The sequence below is a fragment of the Lycorma delicatula genome, chromosome 2, assembly GCF_047948215.1.
Source record: "Lycorma delicatula isolate Av1 chromosome 2, ASM4794821v1, whole genome shotgun sequence".
NCBI lineage: Eukaryota > Metazoa > Arthropoda > Insecta > Hemiptera > Fulgoridae > Lycorma > Lycorma delicatula.
In genome coordinates this window covers 32,425,505-32,444,484 of record NC_134456.1, presented here as the reverse complement: position 1 = coordinate 32,444,484, position 18,980 = coordinate 32,425,505, and the positions used below count along the sequence as shown (strand labels likewise).

The 18,980-nt window shown below is 30.7% G+C and overlaps 1 protein-coding gene across 4 annotated transcripts in view; it reads right to left on the bottom strand.

Annotated features, from left to right (window-relative positions):
• The window catches only part of Ns3 (nucleostemin 3), a 49,136-nt gene extending 40,628 nt beyond the window's left edge, over positions 1-8,508 (bottom strand). For 2 of the 4 annotated variants that reach the window (XR_012755442.1, XM_075358599.1), the window contains exons 1-3: positions 8,128-8,507; positions 3,907-4,029; positions 1,599-1,723 (exon numbers count right to left, since the gene is read on the bottom strand). Coding sequence is in view for 3 of the 4 variants with exons in the window: in XM_075358599.1 (XP_075214714.1) it covers positions 1,599-1,723; positions 3,907-4,029; positions 8,128-8,223 (344 nt within the window). In the remaining variant the exon portion in view is untranslated. Of the gene's footprint in view, positions 1-1,598; positions 1,724-3,906; positions 4,030-8,127 lie in introns of all 4 variants that reach the window. The other 2 variants (XM_075358600.1, XM_075358601.1) reach the window with 1 other exon arrangement.
• Between the last annotated feature and the right edge of the window lie 10,472 nt (positions 8,509-18,980).

Genomic DNA, 18,980 nt, shown 5'->3' with positions numbered 1-18,980 from the left:
TGGAAAATTTTAAGACTGGGTTAGTGATTTCAAAATGGGATAGGCATTTCAAAATAGTACTTATAGGTTATTGTGATGGATCTCCTTCAAAGTAGTCCCCTTCTGACAGAATACACCCCCCAATCAAAAGGTGTTTCCACTTTTAGAAGCATTCCAAAAGTTTTCTTTCTTAGGGGTGTTAAGAACCTCTCTGAATTTGCCTGAATGTTTACAATTGTGTCAAACCAGTTCCCTTTCAGCAAATAATTCTATTTAGGAAACAGGTAAAATTTGGCAGGTGCTAAATCAGGGGAATAAGGGGATGCAGAAGCACCAGAATTTGGAATTTGACCAAAGATTCCGCGATCAAAAACACATGATAAGAAGACCTAATTCTTGTCTCGCCAGAGTGCAGGCTTTACTTCTGTACAAATGCTAAAGGACTTTTATAGTATTCCTGGTTAACTTTCTGTCCCCTACAGAAAAAATTTATGATTCATGATACCCACAGAATCGAACAAAACCACCAACACTGTTTTCACATTCAACCAACTTTGTCGTGCTTTTTGGTCATGGCGAACTTGGACCCTTCTTTTGTAATGACTAAGCCTTTGTTTCTGGATTATACGCATAAACCCATAATTCATCGCCTGTAATTACTTTATTTAACAAAACTGGGTCAGTTTTGGTCTAATTAATCAGTTCTTTGGACACTTCAAGTCAGTGCTGTTTTTTGCTGGTCTGAAAATTTCATAATGAATTTCAAGGACACTTGATGCATGTTAACATCTTTAGTTAAACTGACAGAACCATATAGAAACTTAAATTCGATTCATCAGCAATCTGCCTAATTGTAAGTTTACAGTCAAAGCACACTAAATCATGAACTTTCATAATGTTTTTGTTGGTTTCTTAAGTGGAAGACTGGCTGGACTGGGGGGTCATCTCTCACTGATTTGTAGCCATCTTTAACTTTGTTGAACATATAAAAATATTTAACTGGCTCAGACGTTTATTCCAGAAAGCTGTTCAATTCAAAACTGTAAGAATTCATAATTCTCCAAAGCTGATTTCCTGGTTTTCAAACAAAATTTGACACAAACTCATTATTCTGTTTTTTCATCCATTTTGTGAAATCAATAATCCGCTTAGAACCAAAAACACATCTTCACTCACCAACAGGATGCCATTCTCTATTGAATATAGCCATGATCTTTTCAGGGCATTTCAAGGTTAAAACAAGCTTCCCCTTCAACATCTGCAGACAAACTTAGCCCCTCCTATTGAGCAATGGTGGCACTTGTCTTAAACATTGATCCAATCAATCAATCATGTGTTGATTGATCCAATCACACATTGTATAGTTCAGGTCTTAATCAAAATTAATAAAATACACATCAGAAATTTCTTGTATATATTTCCCTGTACATGAAAAACATGCACATTTAAATGAAATAATTTTATTATTAACATTTTTTTCTGTATTAAAAATATTGAAGTGAATAAATTATAAAATTAGTATGAAATAAAATTATAAAATAAAGTAAATTGTTAATTGTAAAGTAGTAAAATTGAACTAACAAATAATTACAACTATCAGTATCATAATAAGTATTTACCTACGAGGGATCTTCAAAAGAGCTCTTTTTTCATTTTGAACGTCTTTCATTTTAGATTTTTCTTCATTTGTAAGAAGACCAACACCAACTTTAGAATTAATAAATTTAATATTCAACTTTTCAGCCTAGAAATTTACAAAAATCAAGTTTTGAATAATAGTACAAAAATGAAAAAGCAATTAAAAAATCGGAGTTTTTAATTTTACTTATTAATAAAAAAAATTGTTTTGAAGAAAATCTACAGCAAACTGAAGAATGACATAAAACTGATATAGAAATTGATTATTTAGAAGGGGATTTGTCAGTTACAACAATCAAAACCCCAATTAAATGTGAGATTGCAACCCTACAATATTATAATAGAAATATTTTTATGAAGGATATAACAAATATTTTGCTTGGAATTCCAGGATATAATATGCAAAACTTATTTCATTAAAAAAAATATTTTTGATGACAATAATTAGAATTTACATTTCTTTTTTTCCATTATCTTTATTTTTATTCAAAAGCAAAAACATTTTTAATTTTTTACTTATTTTCATATAATTTTTTATTTTTATTATTTTTCTTTCTCATGTATAAGTTTACACATCCACGTGTGTACATTGGAAGATAGTGAATACTATGATAGTGAAGTTATGATGTTGTTATGAGTACCAGCTCATAACAACATTCAGTGTTGCAAGTAAATTTAACAGGAAAAATTAATAAAGAAATAAAAGTTATACAAAATAAACTTAATATTTTATAATAATTATTTATTCTGCCTTTCATTTACTTGTGTTATAGCCTACAAAATAAAAACGTAGATAAAAATCTTAATATATTAAAAACTAAAAAAAGTTAATTTATCATAAGTATTGTTCTGTCAGATATTGTGTATCTGATTGGTAATTGCTTGCACTATTATTAAGAAGCACTTAAAATCTTTGATCTAACTACATCTAACAAAGCTCAAAGTTGACGCCAACACTGTGAATTTTACTGCCCTCTCTGTTAGACACCCCGTCCACCCACCCGAAAGGAAAGCCAACCTTGTAGGGTTTCCTTTAGGCTAGGGGGAAGGAGGTTAAGGAGCCAACTCCTCTTTGGGAGTTGCTCAAAATGGCGGGCTCCCCTTTTGTGCTGACCCTAAAGCCAAGCCATAACAATCAATATGAATGTATTTTTAGAATTTTATATGAAAAATAAGTATAAATTAAAAAATTGCATTTTAAAATCAACAGTCACCTTAATTCAATAAGGTGACTGTTGATTATGAACTTATATGTTTACTTATGCACTTGTATATTTACACTTATATATTGTTGTTTTTAGGCACTTATATATTCTGTGAGAATCTGAAAAAATAATACACAATGTAAAAGGAGGTGTGTGTGTGTGTGTGTGTGTATATACCCAAAAGTTAAAGTCTACTTGTATGTGTGCACTAAATAGAAAACCCATATTATACATTCTACCTATAAAAGATTTTTAACATATAAAACTCCTCTGATTTTGCTTTTAAAATCTTCCTTTTTTTCTTATTTCACTAAAAAAAAAGAAAGAGTGCATTTTTGGGAATTTAGAAGAAAATCGGACGCAAATTAAAAAAATTGTACTTTTACTGGTTTACTGGTTTTAGGCACTTATACATTTTGAATGACACATGATCAGACAACACCCATAATCAGACAAATATACTTGGATTTTTATCCAGTTATAATGTTGAACTGACCCCACACAAAATCTCCAAACCACCTCCTGCAGTCAATACAATCACTTTTCTTTCCTTTCCCTTAAAACAAAATACAATTATACCAAGTATACAATCTTCTAATCAAAGCACAACCACAAAGATTTTAAGATACAAATATTTCATTAAAATTTAATTTAATAACTATTTCCTCCCCTCCTAAAGTAACCTTACACTCCTTTCCTATGTACTTTTTAGGGATATTTTCACCCATTTTTTACACTCTCAGCATAATCATATCACATGCATAATCATAACACTGAACACAAATTTTCTTAAAATTTAAGGCAATACTCAATGAAGAAATTTCCTCATGTGAAATTTTGCCCTTTATAATCATTAAATACCGTTCTACCCTACCACACTTATTTCTACTTTTCCTGACCACAACATAAAACAATATTACCTAACATCAGTTAATAAAATGTGTCAAAATTCATATAAAACGTTAAAATAAAATACAAGACATAAGTACAAAATTACAAACTATAAATCAATATAGAATCAAAAGAATTATAAAACCAAACTCAAGTAAAAAATTAATAAAGGTATAAAATATATAGAGTTTACCTGAAATTCAGTTCCTGCCAATTCTGCCGTGGACAGAAACTCCTGAAGAGAATTCTCTTCAGTAACTGATCGTACATTAAGACATGTCCAATCATAACCATCTCTCAATTCTGAAGTATGCAACTAGAAAATAAAAATCTTTATTATTAATTATAAACATTAAATCTCATATTCAAACATGCATTACTTTTAACAGAAAATGTAATTTTCTGTTAAAAGACTTACAGTATTACACATAATACTATTACACATAATACTGTATGTCGATAATAGTACAGGAAAAAGTAAAACAATGTGCTCCAATAATAACAGTAATTTTGAATTAATAACAGAATGAAGTGTTTAAATATAATATAGATTATGTGTAGGTCAGAAGTTTGTGTTTTTAATAATAAGTAATAAAACAGAAGCTGTTAGCTACAGAAACGATGTACTAATAGAGAGATGTTGTCAAGTGGCACTGCTAGATACATGAAGTGAGAGTCACGGATATTATGAGGACTGCATCCTCAGTGAAGGATTATCTCTACAAAACAAATATTGAGGTATACACACATGAATCAATAGAACAATAAATAATAATGTTAAGCATAAAATACTGAAGTTTGTTTCAAATTTGTTCTTAAAAGTATGGCACCATAGAAGTTCTTATGAATGACTAATTAGGATTTAGAACTAGAAAATGAGTATTCATATGATTTGCACTGGGAATTATCATCTTTCAAAAGCAAGTAAAGAAGTAGAACGAACACTCACTTATGGATCATGAATTATTAGAATTTATGAGGTTGTTTAAAGTATGAAATCGAGCCAGCAAGAGTTTTTGCATTTTCAATCAACATATTTGAGAAAATTTGAAGAATTTTTTATTATATTATTTGTGTTATTAGGTATATAAAAAAATTGTTTATATCCAATTATTTCTCGATGATTTCATATTTGTTTTGTATTAAAAAGGTTTTATTATTTAGTTACAATATTAGTAGAGGAATAAAATACTTAATATTCAATATATAGGAATAAAATAATTTAACGGTGTATACTATTGTGTTTCAGAAAATGAAGTAGGAAAAATATAAGACAATTATCATCTCACCTTTCATACATACCTGTACTTTTTTTTATTCGGACAATGTCTTTTTGAAGAACTATAAATAAATAAATTGTTGAATTTTGATTTTCGATTTTTGATGTTTTCAATTGACAGAAAACTCATGCCAAAAGATTAACAATTTTATTGTTTTGGGAGTTTCGATTAGATACACTCACGACTGGTTAACTTAGTATTTATCAAATTTTACAATATATTTTAAATTAGTTAAACCTTACTTATAAAAATAAACCATATCATATGTATCCATGAAACTGTGAGACTCTGCACATTTGACACTCTGTTACATCAGATCTCCTCGTTAACTTAGTAATGAAAATAAGTATAAACTTAAAACAATAAGAGCTAACATGGTATGAATTACAAATAATTGAAGAGTGGGGCAGCTGAGATATTGAAATTAGAAGGTTAGCATATAATGAGAGAAATGACAAGGCAAATCAAATGACTGGTTATAAAATATTTCATAGAAACTTAATTTATTTATGTTATAATGCTTATAATACTGCCAAGATTCATTCTTTAAAAACCAAACTTTACACTACTAAAATTAATAGAAGCCTGGAACATTTGGTGATCAAGAAATCAATTCATTACTCTTTAGCACATGGCTGCCATGAGTTATGCCGATGTTACTCAGGTTATCATTCCACATTCCACACAGGCTGCGAGTAGTATAATAACCACTATAATAACCAGAATTATTATTTTTTGTAACAGTTTTTCCTTAACTTAGTTTGATTACATAAACTTCATTATGGACGATCAGCCCAACGTTGAAGACAATGTTTTTTTATGTGAAAACATTTTATCTATGCTTCGAGATAGTGAAAGTAAACATAATTTATTTTTATCTGAAACTGAATTTGAATTTCATGATGACAGTCTGTCATCAGAAGATATCAATTTAGTTGAAGATGGAGATGAAAGTTATATATGCCATGATGGTTATCCCTAGAAGCCTTAAGATTTAACTGTTCCTGAGATATATCAAAAATTTTTTGATGATGAAATTTTAAAAATAATTGTTACAGAAACTAATAAAAATGCTGCAAACATTATTAGAAAACAAACCGGCAAACCTAGTTATAGGATTAGTAAGTGGCATGATACTGATGAAGGTGGGGAAATTCTTTGCCACATTAATATACATTGGTGTCATAAAACATCCAAAACTTTGAAAACTACTGGAAAACTGGAATTTTTTATAAAAATGATTTGGTACCAACTATTATGAATCGAAACAGATTTGTCACTTCTGTAATTTATACATTTTGAAGATGAAGCCACAGCTGATAAAATTGACTATATAAAATAATGAATCTCATAAACCTGGTGCAAGAAAATGTTAGCTCTGAATAAGTGCCTCTGAATAATTGCTGTAGATGAAACAATGATACCCTTTTGCAGTAGATTATTTTTCAGACAGTACATACCTAATTAAGTTAGTAAACATGGTATTAAAATGTTCAAGCTATGTAATCCTTTAGGATACACTTTCAGGTATCTATATATTCTAGAAAATCTATTACTAAAACAACTGGTTTGTCACAAAAGTAGTTCTTGACCTGGCAGATAAATATTTATCGGAAGAAAGAACTACAATAATGGATAATTATTACATGTCAACGCCACTGGCAAATTCTTTATTAGAAAAACGTACCCATTTGTTGGGCAAGATCAGGATAATAAGAAAAAAATCTTCCAAGGATGTTATTCAACAAAAGTTATCAAAAGGAGAGGTTATTGGTATGCAAAATAAAAAAAGCATTGTATCTGGGAAATGGAAAGATAAATGTGACATTCACTTCTTGACTACGAAGCACAAACTAGAGACAATGTCCACTGGGAAAATGAACAAAAAAGTTGAATTAGTTTATAAACTTGACTACTATTATAGATTATAACAAAGGTAAGCAGGGTATAGACCTTTCTGATCAAATAGCAAGCCATTTTACACCTTTGCACAGAACAATTCGGTGGTTTCACAAAGAAGCTTTTGAGCTTTTACTAAACACATTTGTGATAAACACTTAATTAATTTATTTAGTTTAATTTACTTAACACACTTAGTTTAATTTATAATAAGTTTGCTCGTAAAAAATTCAGATACTTGAGTTCAGAGAGCAATTAGTTTTACAAATGCTACACATAGACAAGGATGTCAAATCAACTGAAATCAACCATAATGGCGCAGATTCTGAAGAAGGTCACATTCTTGAACACTGAGAAAGATAATTGCAACCAGTGAATTAGATGTGTTTTGGTATGAAAAGATATAAAAAAGGGAAAGATGACCTGAAGCTCAGAAAAGAATAAAATGTATGACAATGAAGTGTAATACTTGAGAAAAATTTATGTGTATTCCTTGTTTCACCATTCAACATGGAAAAAAACTAATAAAAATCTTTTTTTATCAAAAATATAACCATAAAAACATTAAAAGCATATATTATAATTATAAAAATAACTTAATATGAATGTAAAAATCACATTATACATGAGATCACCGGCACTACTTACAACCTAGAACAAATGAAAAAATTAAATTTTAATTCTTCATTACTTCTATGCCGTAACGAATGCCGGTGAATTCACAATTTTTTTTTTAATATATGAAATATATACTAGATTTTTACCACTTCTAGTTAATTTATTGGTTCTCATATTTTGCACTTATTAGAGATTTCAGTCTTAACTTTTTTAAATTTCACATTTTTAGAGGATTATACAGCAGTGACCTGGTGATTTTTCTTTCAAGAATGCAATCACAATAAATGAGTACATTATAACAAAATCACTCAGATGATAGAAACAAAACAACTGTTAATATATCAGTTGGCAACTGTTAATATATCAGTTTCTAAGAAATGTTACTATCCAATTATTCCAGCAATAGATTTTAAAAATAAACCTAATATCTATAGTGATGTACAGTAGCAAAGGCAGCACCAGTGTTATAAGAATATTTAACAGCTAAAACCCTAACACATATCTATGTATTCAATTACTACCTCTTATAACATTAATTTTCCTAAAAAAATTATATATTTTGTAGATAATCGTGATATATTAATATAAGCAAATTAAAATCTAAACAGATAACTTACAACTGAATCGCTGTTCTTTTTCTTCCCCCTAGATGAATTCATCTTATCTTTAATAAGACTTCGGCCCAAGCCATTTGATTTCTGTTTCTTACCCATAATCAAAAAATTTCTTAAAAATATAACAAAATTGGAAAGCACAAACTTAACAGTTATTCAATAACCTACAAATTAACACTACCTAGGTAACTAACAAGCTGTTCGGATTAACTGCAATACACTGTAAATATTATTAGCTCTTGTATGTATCCTGAAACTAAACAATTTCCTCAGATCCCACAATATCAGCTAACACGTTATCACACTCCAGTTGATTTAACCACATGATTTCCTGGACATTTTCATGACTTAATATTTTGTGAAAATATCGATACTAACATATCGAAAAAGAACATCATTTCCGACTACGAATGCCGTACATATGGCTGAATTATGTCTGCTACAATGGCATCGAGTCCTCCACAATAAAGAAAATCTATTAGTATGATATACTTTTTAGCTCACTCCGTTTTTACTTTGCTTTTAACTTTTAATCAGCAAATGAGAAAAATAGATTTAAAAAAATAAAAACACCAAACTGGTTCTATAATGTGATTAAACTTAAAAACCAAAAAGTTTGTTTTTATAAACATACCAAGAATGAAATTTTTAAAAGTGTGCATTACAAATCACTAAAGTAAAGAAATCAGTTAAAAATATTAGAAGAACAACTATGATTATTAATAACAATCATAAACCAAGTATAAAACCATAAGGAATAATGAAAAAAGGAACCAAAAACAATTTTGTAGTAGCTCAAGACCTTGTTGCAAATACATTAAATTCTGTAACTTTTTTTTTAATATTTAATTAATGTATACCATACATACATGGTGTTAACTACACCATGAAAAATAAAAATACACTAGTACTGTTCAAATGTACATAAACAGAAATTTAAAAATGACACTGGAATCATATTTAATTATTTGTTATAAAAGCCTAATTAAAGTTAGACCTTGTTAGTAACCAGAAAATAAAATGCAATTTAATTTTAAATAGTTTTAGCATTAATATTTTTTTTTTTAATTTTTGACAAATAAAATAAAAAATAATTGCCTTTCTTATTGTTTAGTTTAATCACAGACAATTGATTCTTACCCAGATTACAGATAACTCCTCTTTTTCTAGATTTCAATCCTATCCTTGAAATTTTAATCCACTCTACATTATCCATGCCATGCAGGGGCTTTATTTTTCTTCAGTCTGACTTTCAGGATTAATCTGACAGTTAAGAAAGCATCCCTTGTAGAGATTGTAGTTCTGAATTTAAATTGGTCTTCATTTAATATACCTTTCCTCCACAGTCTGTTTTACTATTCATATATAGTCATTATCTTACTATTTTAAATGCTGTTGTAATTTTCATATTTATTTGTTCTTGCTTTCTTTACCTGCTAAAAAATGCCCACCTTTTTCAGAAATCCTTGCCTTAACAATGAAAATATCTTAATTTTTAAAAAGGGTGTTTGTAATTACTAGTTCTCATTTTGTGTAGAATTCTAAAAGTCTACATCCTCATTCAATTCTTTAACCAAATCAAACTCCATAAATATACAGACCGTTTCCATACAATAGCATTCTGGTCTTCAATATTTATTTATTTCTCAGTGTTTCTTGGATAATCAAAAAAATTCTTCATAAATATTTTATCATTTTTTGTTATAAATTTATAGACTTGTAGTTAGTTTTAAGTTTTGGATTTATCCTGGCAAAACTAATTCTCTCATCAAATTCATTAAAATAATAGCTTCCTATCTTAATTTTTATTTTAAATGGTATTGACTGATACTGTTTTAGTTACTAATAAATCAGTTAATTAAACAGCGCTCAAGTCTTCAATTTCTAAGATCTGTAGGTTCATTACATTGTAAGGAAAACTCACTACTTCTATTAATAACCTAATTCACAGTTTCATCTTCAAATGAAGTGTCTTGAAGAATACTTTTCAAAAATATCCATCTTAACTACATGCTGTTTAATCAGGTACCTAGTTGAGCATACAGATAAAAGTTATATATTTATATTTTGTTTTTGTTTATTCTAGGCAAAAAACACTTTGGCGTTGTCATTGCCCAGCCACAACATGTTTGCTGTAGTAAACAAAGATAAATCACAATTTATGTCTCAATTAAAATTTCAAACGGCTGTACTGCAATTGTCATGAATAACTGATAGATATTACAGTAATTTAAATTATTGATTATAAATAGACGGCCCTAAGAAACTGTAAAACGTAAGATAAAAGCTTTTCATCATCCCCTAGCTTAGTTCAAATGTTAGCCACTAGCTTAAACTTAAGATGTAATGCTGCATAACAGATACAATCTGCAAGATGTGGTGTACTATCAGCTGGCAGTCACAGTGAAAATGGTGCATCTGTTAGAGTCATCAGATATCCATGAGCGAGCCTAGTGTGCCCTATTTGCAAACAACAGATAATAACCTCCTCTCGACAGTTATTTCTGCATGAGAAGCTCCACAGAGAACAGTGTTCTAAATTGGGTAAAGTTTGTAACATCCCATTTTTTTGCTATTCATCATGAACCACCCTCCCAGAAAACAGACACGATCATTAGAGGCAACATGATTGGTGAAAGGAGGCTGGAAACAAAACTCCTTTGCTGCACTATCTGGATGCTCATTGCCTAAAATTCCTATATGATTAGGATCCAGCAGAAGCTCACTGTTGTATTATGTCTACTCATTTGCAAAATTACACAATGAATCTCACAGACAACAGAGTGTCTAGAGTACATGTCATTAATTGCCTGTAGGGCACTCATGAAAACTGAACAAACAAAAACATGTTGATGTTTTGGGCTAATTAAATGTTATGCCTTATTAATGGAATACAGTTGTGCAATGAAAATACTGGTAATGATGGGAAAGGCAAACATGTATGTTCTGTTGCCAACAAAAAATTAACATTTCTGGAACTGTCCATATAAACTGTAACATCAGGATTCATGCTATTTTTAATGGTATAAAATTCATTTTGTAAGATTACTGGATTTGTGTTCTGTTTGTTATACTGATAAAGATCAAAGCAGTAATTGACGTGAGAAGGCTGCCCAGGAGGGTAATAACATGGAGCAACAGTAAAGACTGTTGATATTGTACACTTGAAAAGGTAATTGTACACTTGTGCGCTGAGAAAAGGCGTTGAGCTCAGATGTCTAGCGAAGCACTAGATCTTGGCCGTTTCTGGTATTGGTTAGCATGCTAGTTCGAGAATACAACACAAAGGTTATAAGGAGAATAAACAATAAGATTGGATGAGTTGGTTGCACTTTAATGTAAGCCATGTAGTAGCATATTTGCTTCCTTCTGTTACAAAGAGACAGCTCACCACTGTCCACCAGCAGACTTACCATGGGACTGGATTGAAAAGCACCCATGGCAAGATGGATGAATGAATGATGAGACATGCATCAGCATTTTTAGTGCGATGGCCCACACCAATGAAATAAGCCAAGCAGCCATACATATACGATCAGCTCCCCAAAGAGTGTTAGATAGAACCTTCAGCATATCTAACATTTTTAGACTTTTACCTTCAGTTCCTTCAAATGTTACCCACGTTAGTCGTTGGTCTAACCAACCACATTCCTAGACGTCTAACCCATGTGCATGCCTCATCATGTAAATACAGTTAAGGGTTAATGGTCAACATGTTTCCTAATCCAGGAAAAGTAAATGCACTTTGTTTTTTCAGGAGACCAGTGGATTTACACCAAGATTCTAAGCAGGTTATTGTGTTTTGAAGCAGCCTCTCACCAGTAGCTAGTGTTTTACATACTACGTAAATAGAAAAATCACCTACAAGTAAAGAACACATAACCAGTTTTCACACGCAGTTTGTTATATTATTTATGGCTACGGCAAACAAAGTAACACTTAAGACACTTCTCTGAGGTACTCTGTTTTCCAATGTGAAACTCAGATACCAACATTTCAACTTGTACTTGTACGGACTGACTACTAAGAAGACCCCGTAACAAATGCAAGGATCTTGTACACCTCATCCATGAAGTGTATTTAGGATTCCTCTCCTCCATACCACGTCTTACACCTTTTGTTAATCGAAAAATACTGCAACAAGGCATTGGCAAAGTAGGAAGGTGTTTTGAATAGCAGCTTCCAGGACAACTACGTTATCAATAGACAATCTGCCCTGGCGGAAACCGCATTGTTCTGGAGCAATCAGGGAGTTTCTCTCAAGGTACCACACTAGATGACAGTTCACTATTTGTTCCATCACCTTGCACAGGGTACTGGTCAAGGAGCGGTGACGGCTCGTAGCTAATTAGTGGGGGTGCTGCTCCAGAAAATTTTTTTTCTGGGCCTTCTTAAGGCCATAGTTAAAGTTTTATGTAAAATAAAAGAGCCAAAAAATAAATGAATGAAATACAGTAGCTGGAAGCAGGATAATAATATAATTCTATTCTTTATCACATGATAAAGTGTAGGTTTAACCGAATAAATAACAAAATGTCAATACAGATGTTTTTTAGTATTATTAGATAACTTAATAAAATGTCCGATTAAAAACCCTATAGTCCTTAATTTAAATTTCTATGTACACAAAAACAAATACATTAGTTTTTACTAATTACCTTCTCTTTCACCCTTCCGCCATGTTTTTGAACAGAGTAGGCAATCAAAGAGGAGTAGCTTTCTGCCATCTTCTGATCCCTACTGAAAAAACAACTACAAACCACTTTCATATTCCTTCCACCGACTAAACTAAAAAAGGGAACATTCCATACACATATGCTGGTACACAGCAGATCCCAGTGAAGGGCACGGTGTATTCAAGACGAGATGGGACTACTGAAAGCGAACGAAGGTGAAACAAGTAATAGCAACCGCTGCAGCAGAGGCGGCAGGATGAAATAAAAAGAGGAGATGAAAAGAAAGAGAGAGAGAGAGAAAAGGTGAGTAAAAGAGGAGAGGTGAGAAAAAAGAAAGGACAAGAAAAAGACGGAGTAAAAAATATTATAAATATTGTAAAAGTATAAAGAAAGAATTAAAGAAAAAAGGACTCATTATATTAAATGTTATCGATAATATCAAGTGTAAATAAGGGGTGCTACAGTTACACAGAGCCAATATGTGAGCCGCCACTGTCAAGGAGATAGGACAACTTGTAGAGCATGATTTATCCTTACCAGGTTTCAGTATGGGGACCCCGTGTCTAGAACCAAGAACTGGAAACACCTGGCAAGAGAAAATTTTGTTATAGATTGACAAAAAATGTCATAATCCACTATATGGAAGATATGATAACACACTGAGTCTGATATCATTTCCAGAGGAAGTGTCATGAGAATTATTCAGGTCATACCTTATTTCATTATTAGAAAAGGGTATGTTTAATTCATTTTACAAGTCTCCAATCACCAACAGGATATTTTCTACCTGCAACTTATATCTTACAAACTCAGTGCAGTATGATGATGTAAGTGAAACTGTCCTAAACGACCTTCCAAATGTGGTCGCCATATCAAGTGGCGTGTAAACAAGGTTATTGCCACTTTGGTGTCCTATCGGCTGTGGTGACTGTACCGATCCATACATGGTTTGAACCTTTCTCTATACAACTGATGGTGTTGCTAAGGGATGGATTCATCATAATTCAACCAAGAATTCTGTTCAGCACATCAAAGCTTCTGACAGCAAACAACTCTCACATTACAGAAGGCGCAAACTAATTCAGTTGTTGGGTTTTCTGACTGAAATTTCATAAAGCCTTACACTGATCTCTTAGTGCACCCTTCATTGACATAAATGTATGCAATCAATCATACAGCAAGCACAGATTTAAGTTAAGTTATACCAGTTTCATAACTATTTGGGAGGGAATTTTTTTTTTTTAAAACTGCTTTGGTTAATGTAATAAGTATCTGACATAGGAGTATATCTTTAAAGTATTAAACTATTATTTATCCTAAAGAAAACTAGATCAATTACCTTTCATTTTTAAATTCAGTAAAATTATTTTCTACGTCCAGTTTCCATTTGGATAAATAATGTTCAACTTTTAGTTACGATACAGTACGAAATCATTGTGTATTTCATGAATATTTTTGTAGTAAAATATTAAGACGAATTCAAAAAATTTAGGAATAGAATATGAAAAACTACACCTAAGGAATATATTTTAGTCATTCTTACCAGTCCAAATTATAACAATGTACAGGAAATTAACTGATTACTCAGATTCAGAAAAAAAATTGGTTAAATAATTGCTATCTACTCCTTTTTAGCAGGGGACTACAATTAAATAATCACAGCAAAATAGAAACAAAAATTCAATTTGCTGAAATGAAGACCACCATTGTCTTGATCAGCAAGTAACCTTCAACCTTCTAAGAAAACCAATTTTCACACATCTAACAGATGAGTAGCCTTTGATAACTATAACTAATGTTATAAATTTGGTTAAACTGTCTTTTTAAAAAAAAATCATTTTATCCAAGAGTAAAGAAAACCAGAGTACATAAAAATAGTCAAAATCTTGCATTTTTAATTCTTTCTATAAGTAACTCAGTTAATCACACCATGAAAAATAAAAATACACTAGTACCGCACAAGGAATTGGTTTCAGAAACGTTTTACCTATGGATACAACAGAAAGCAAATTTGGTGCAATGTCAGGAGAAAGACAAATCACATTTGAGTTCCATCTTAAAAGCATTTAATAACAATCTCAGTAGTAGTTCATTACTCATATGAGTAAACACTTACTGTGCTGACTAATGATACAAAATGCAAGGTTTTTGGTAAGTTTTCACTGAATGATAGAATCGGAAATATTTTATACGAGTATATATACTACGTAATGGAATTTGCTTACAGAAATGATTAAATTGTTTAGTTTCAACATATTTTTTTTTTCTACTTATGATGTTTACAATTGTTTAAATATTTGTGTAGTTTGTATGTTACTAGCATATTTTTATTTTTCATGGTGTGCTTAACTAACTTATCATAGAGGATTAAAATATGCAAACTATTTTTATGAACTCAGGGTTTTATTTACTCTTTTACATAAAATAACTTTTGTTAATAATGACCAATTGAACCAAATTTATAATAAAACAGTTGTAGATTTTTTCTTCAAAATGTTTTCTGAGGTAGCTGTCATTAGAAAGCATCACTGTTGTAATGGTCCAGCTGATTTGATGCTAGTGGTTTCAAATTGGAAAAAAGTTAATTTTACAATTTTGTACTACTCATTTGAATGTAGTGTTATTTTATGTTATGAATAAGAAGACTGCTGTTAATGATACTGCATTTTTGACAAATACATTCTGTCGTTTTTTGTTTATTCAAATAAGAGAAAGTTTTTAATTACTTTTGTGACAGCATTCGTCAATAGCTCCTAGAAGTCTATCATGTATACATATTAGTTGTTTTTTCATTGCAAAAACCAGGTTACTAACACCTGGCTACTAAATTAACAAAAATATGTCATTCTCATATAAGAATTAAATATCAGGAAACCTATCACTAATGTTTTTATTGGCAACTTCATAGTCTAATTCAAACCCATTATTCAAAATCTCAAGCAACTTTAATTAAACAAAACATCTTCAGCCACTGTTATGAGAAATAAAGAATTCACCAATAGAAAAAAAAAACATACGGATTCAATAATATATCTAAAATATCACCAGGATACACATTTAAAAAAATTCAAAATTAGTGAACGTAACCAGTCATATGAACACTGAAAACAAGCTTAGTTACACAGCTTGCAAAAAAAAATAATCAAGTTTCTTAACACTGGATTCTCCTATTGCTAAAAATGTAAGACATAACTGTACAGATCCTATTAAAGAAACTTGCAGGTGTGTTCAATTCCATATTGATAAGAAGTAATGCAGCAAATGTATTGTTTATGTCCATAGGATTCAATGACATATGGTAACAAAGATATGGATGCAGTACATCCACAGGCCTTAGTATGTTAATTAATTCTATATGCTTTGTTTACTAAAATATTCTGAAAGGACTAATTCATAATTCCCTCATCATTGGGGCAATTAGCATAAAACTCTTTTTACCAAGTGTGAAAGAATATCAGTAAAACGTTTGACACAGTTACCTACATTTTATAATTCTTAAATTACAAATTACTTCAGGTTGATTTTATATTAGCTAGTTAATTTTTTACACCTCCAATCATCTTTCTAAAAAAATTTAAGATAAATTAACAGAGGATAAAATTCAGATTCTAATTTTCATGAAATTAAATCAGAAAATCAGTAAGTCATGTTTCAATTCCACAAACCTACCTTTTTACAAATGGTTATAATCTAATGACTTTCTATAGCAAATAACAGTAGAATAACAATGATTTAATAAAAGGTATGTTATTTACAAGGCAAGATCTTTAAAAATGGCTGAAGATCAAGGGACAAAATCATTTTTTTTGCTTTATGGAGTCCATCTTAAGAACCACCACTGGAGTTAAAAAATTGTAATTTTAAATATTTTTCCTTCTAAATTATTACTGTACCTTTTTAAAAACCTGAAAAAAATCACATAATTATTTAGAAAATTTTTCCATAATTTTGTTGAAATAATATGAAACAGTCTTAGATTATTTTAAAAAAGTTTACGTATGGAAATAAAATTTGGGTAGTTTTAACACTGGCTCTCTCTTTTAAAAGGAAATATTTTCTATTAAAATGGATAAAAAACGTAAATGTAGTCACTTTGTAGTGCTTCAACACGTAGCCCTCCTATTAGTGGTTAACTCATTGGAAACCAGAGTTCTAAGGTTCAAATTCTAGTAAAGGCAGTTACTTTTATACAGATTTGAATACTAGATCATGGATATCAGTGTTCTTTAGTAGTTCGGTTTCAATTAACCATATATCTCAGGAATGGTCGATCTGAAACTATACAAGACTATACTTACATTTTACATATCATCTTCATCCATCCTCTTAAGTAATACCTTATGACAGTCCAGAGTTAAACAAGTACAAGGTAATATAAGAGGTAAATAAGTACAAGGTATCTCTATACCAGTGCTGTCCAACCTGGGGCCTACAGGTATCATGGCACCCTTTGTTTCATCTTTTGGCACCCATTCCAATTTTTAAAACTAATTCAAATTTCAAAATAACATATTTTACATCTTAAAAAGGATATAAAAATATATTTTAGCTGTTATATTTTCCAGTAGTTCAACAGAAGTATTCTGCTGGCCTTTGTAAGATGTGTTTTTTATTGTCATTGTTGACAAATTCATTTCCTTTATAATGTTTTAAGTAGGTATATATAACACCCTCCCAGCAGGGGGTCTTGCTCAATAGAACAAACTACCTAATTGTCACTCATTTGCTGGTCTGCTCTCCATTCAAGTTATTAGCATTCTTTGTAATAAATTTCAAACCAATATTCTTTTCTGTTCTTTGGTAAAACCAATCCCTTTCATTATTTGTATTTCCTAACATCGATTTTAATAAATTTTAACCTGACCTTCCTAAAATAGAAACAGATTTTTCCCATGAGTTTTTGAATTAATTTGCAGGTGGTTGTGGCCAGTGAATTTTCTGTTACTTATAAAAAGTCTTCAGCCCATAAGGAGATGAATTTGACACATTTTAACAATTCTGACTCCTGAGTGCCATCTAATTCTTGTATTTTATCTTCAGTATAACTTGGTAGTTGTGAAGTGAAGTGCTGGTACAATTTATTACATTGTCTCGTGTTATAGCTTCCACATGGTATCAGTGTTTTTAAAGTGAAGTTCTTTAAATTATTAGATATTATTTTAACGTAATATCTAGTGGTCTTAACATGGCAAATGGCAAAGAACTTACAGCTTTAACAGTGAATGGGAGAAATAATATTGTTTTATTAAATATAGGGGAAAATCTGTATTGTATAATGCTAGCGTGTCTGTTTCTAAAAGAAGTAATGTGAAGGGACATTTTTTGATTAATCACTAACAGTTTAATAACGAATTTCCTGTGAATTCTGAACTGAGAAAACACAAAGTAAAGACCTTAAATCTAATTTCAATTACAACAAATCGTGTTTACAAAAGCTGTTCAGAACACCAGTAACTTGACAGAAGCTTCTTACAAAATCTGTTACATACTAGCTAAAAGGAAAAAATTGTTTAGCGATGGGGAAATAGTAAAAGAAGCAATGATCAGTGCCGCTGAATCCCTGCTCGAAGGTCACAAAGATAAATATACACTTAGGTATAAAATTGTCTTGCCAAACTGTTGCTAGGCAGGTTGAAAACATATTTCTAATAATTTGGAATCTCAATTACATCAGGATTTGCAATTACGTGAATATATTTCACTCCAGTTTGATGAAAGAACTGATATGTCCAATATTGCCGAGTTGTGTGTATTTAAAAGAATGGTTTTCTATAATATCTCAGTAAAGGAAGTTTGTCATACTGTCGCCACTTCATGGACAAACTAAGGGAGTAGACATGCATTCTTTAAACTTGTCAAAGACAGTAACTTTCCACTTTCAAAGCTTATTGCTATAACAGATCCATAATATAATGCCTTCTATGACTGTTAGGAATAATAGGATTTCTATCTCTTTTTGCTAAGGATGAATCATTTCCAAAATGTATTTCTTATCATTACATTATCCACCAGGAAGTTTTATACACAAACGTTTTAAAGTTTGATCATATCATGAAAGTTGTAACAATATTTTAAAAATATTTTGAATATATCAGATACTCATTATGGCGACAAAATTCTTCATGCAGATATAAGGTGGCTTGGTAGGGCTAAAACACTGAAATGATTCTGCTGTCTGCT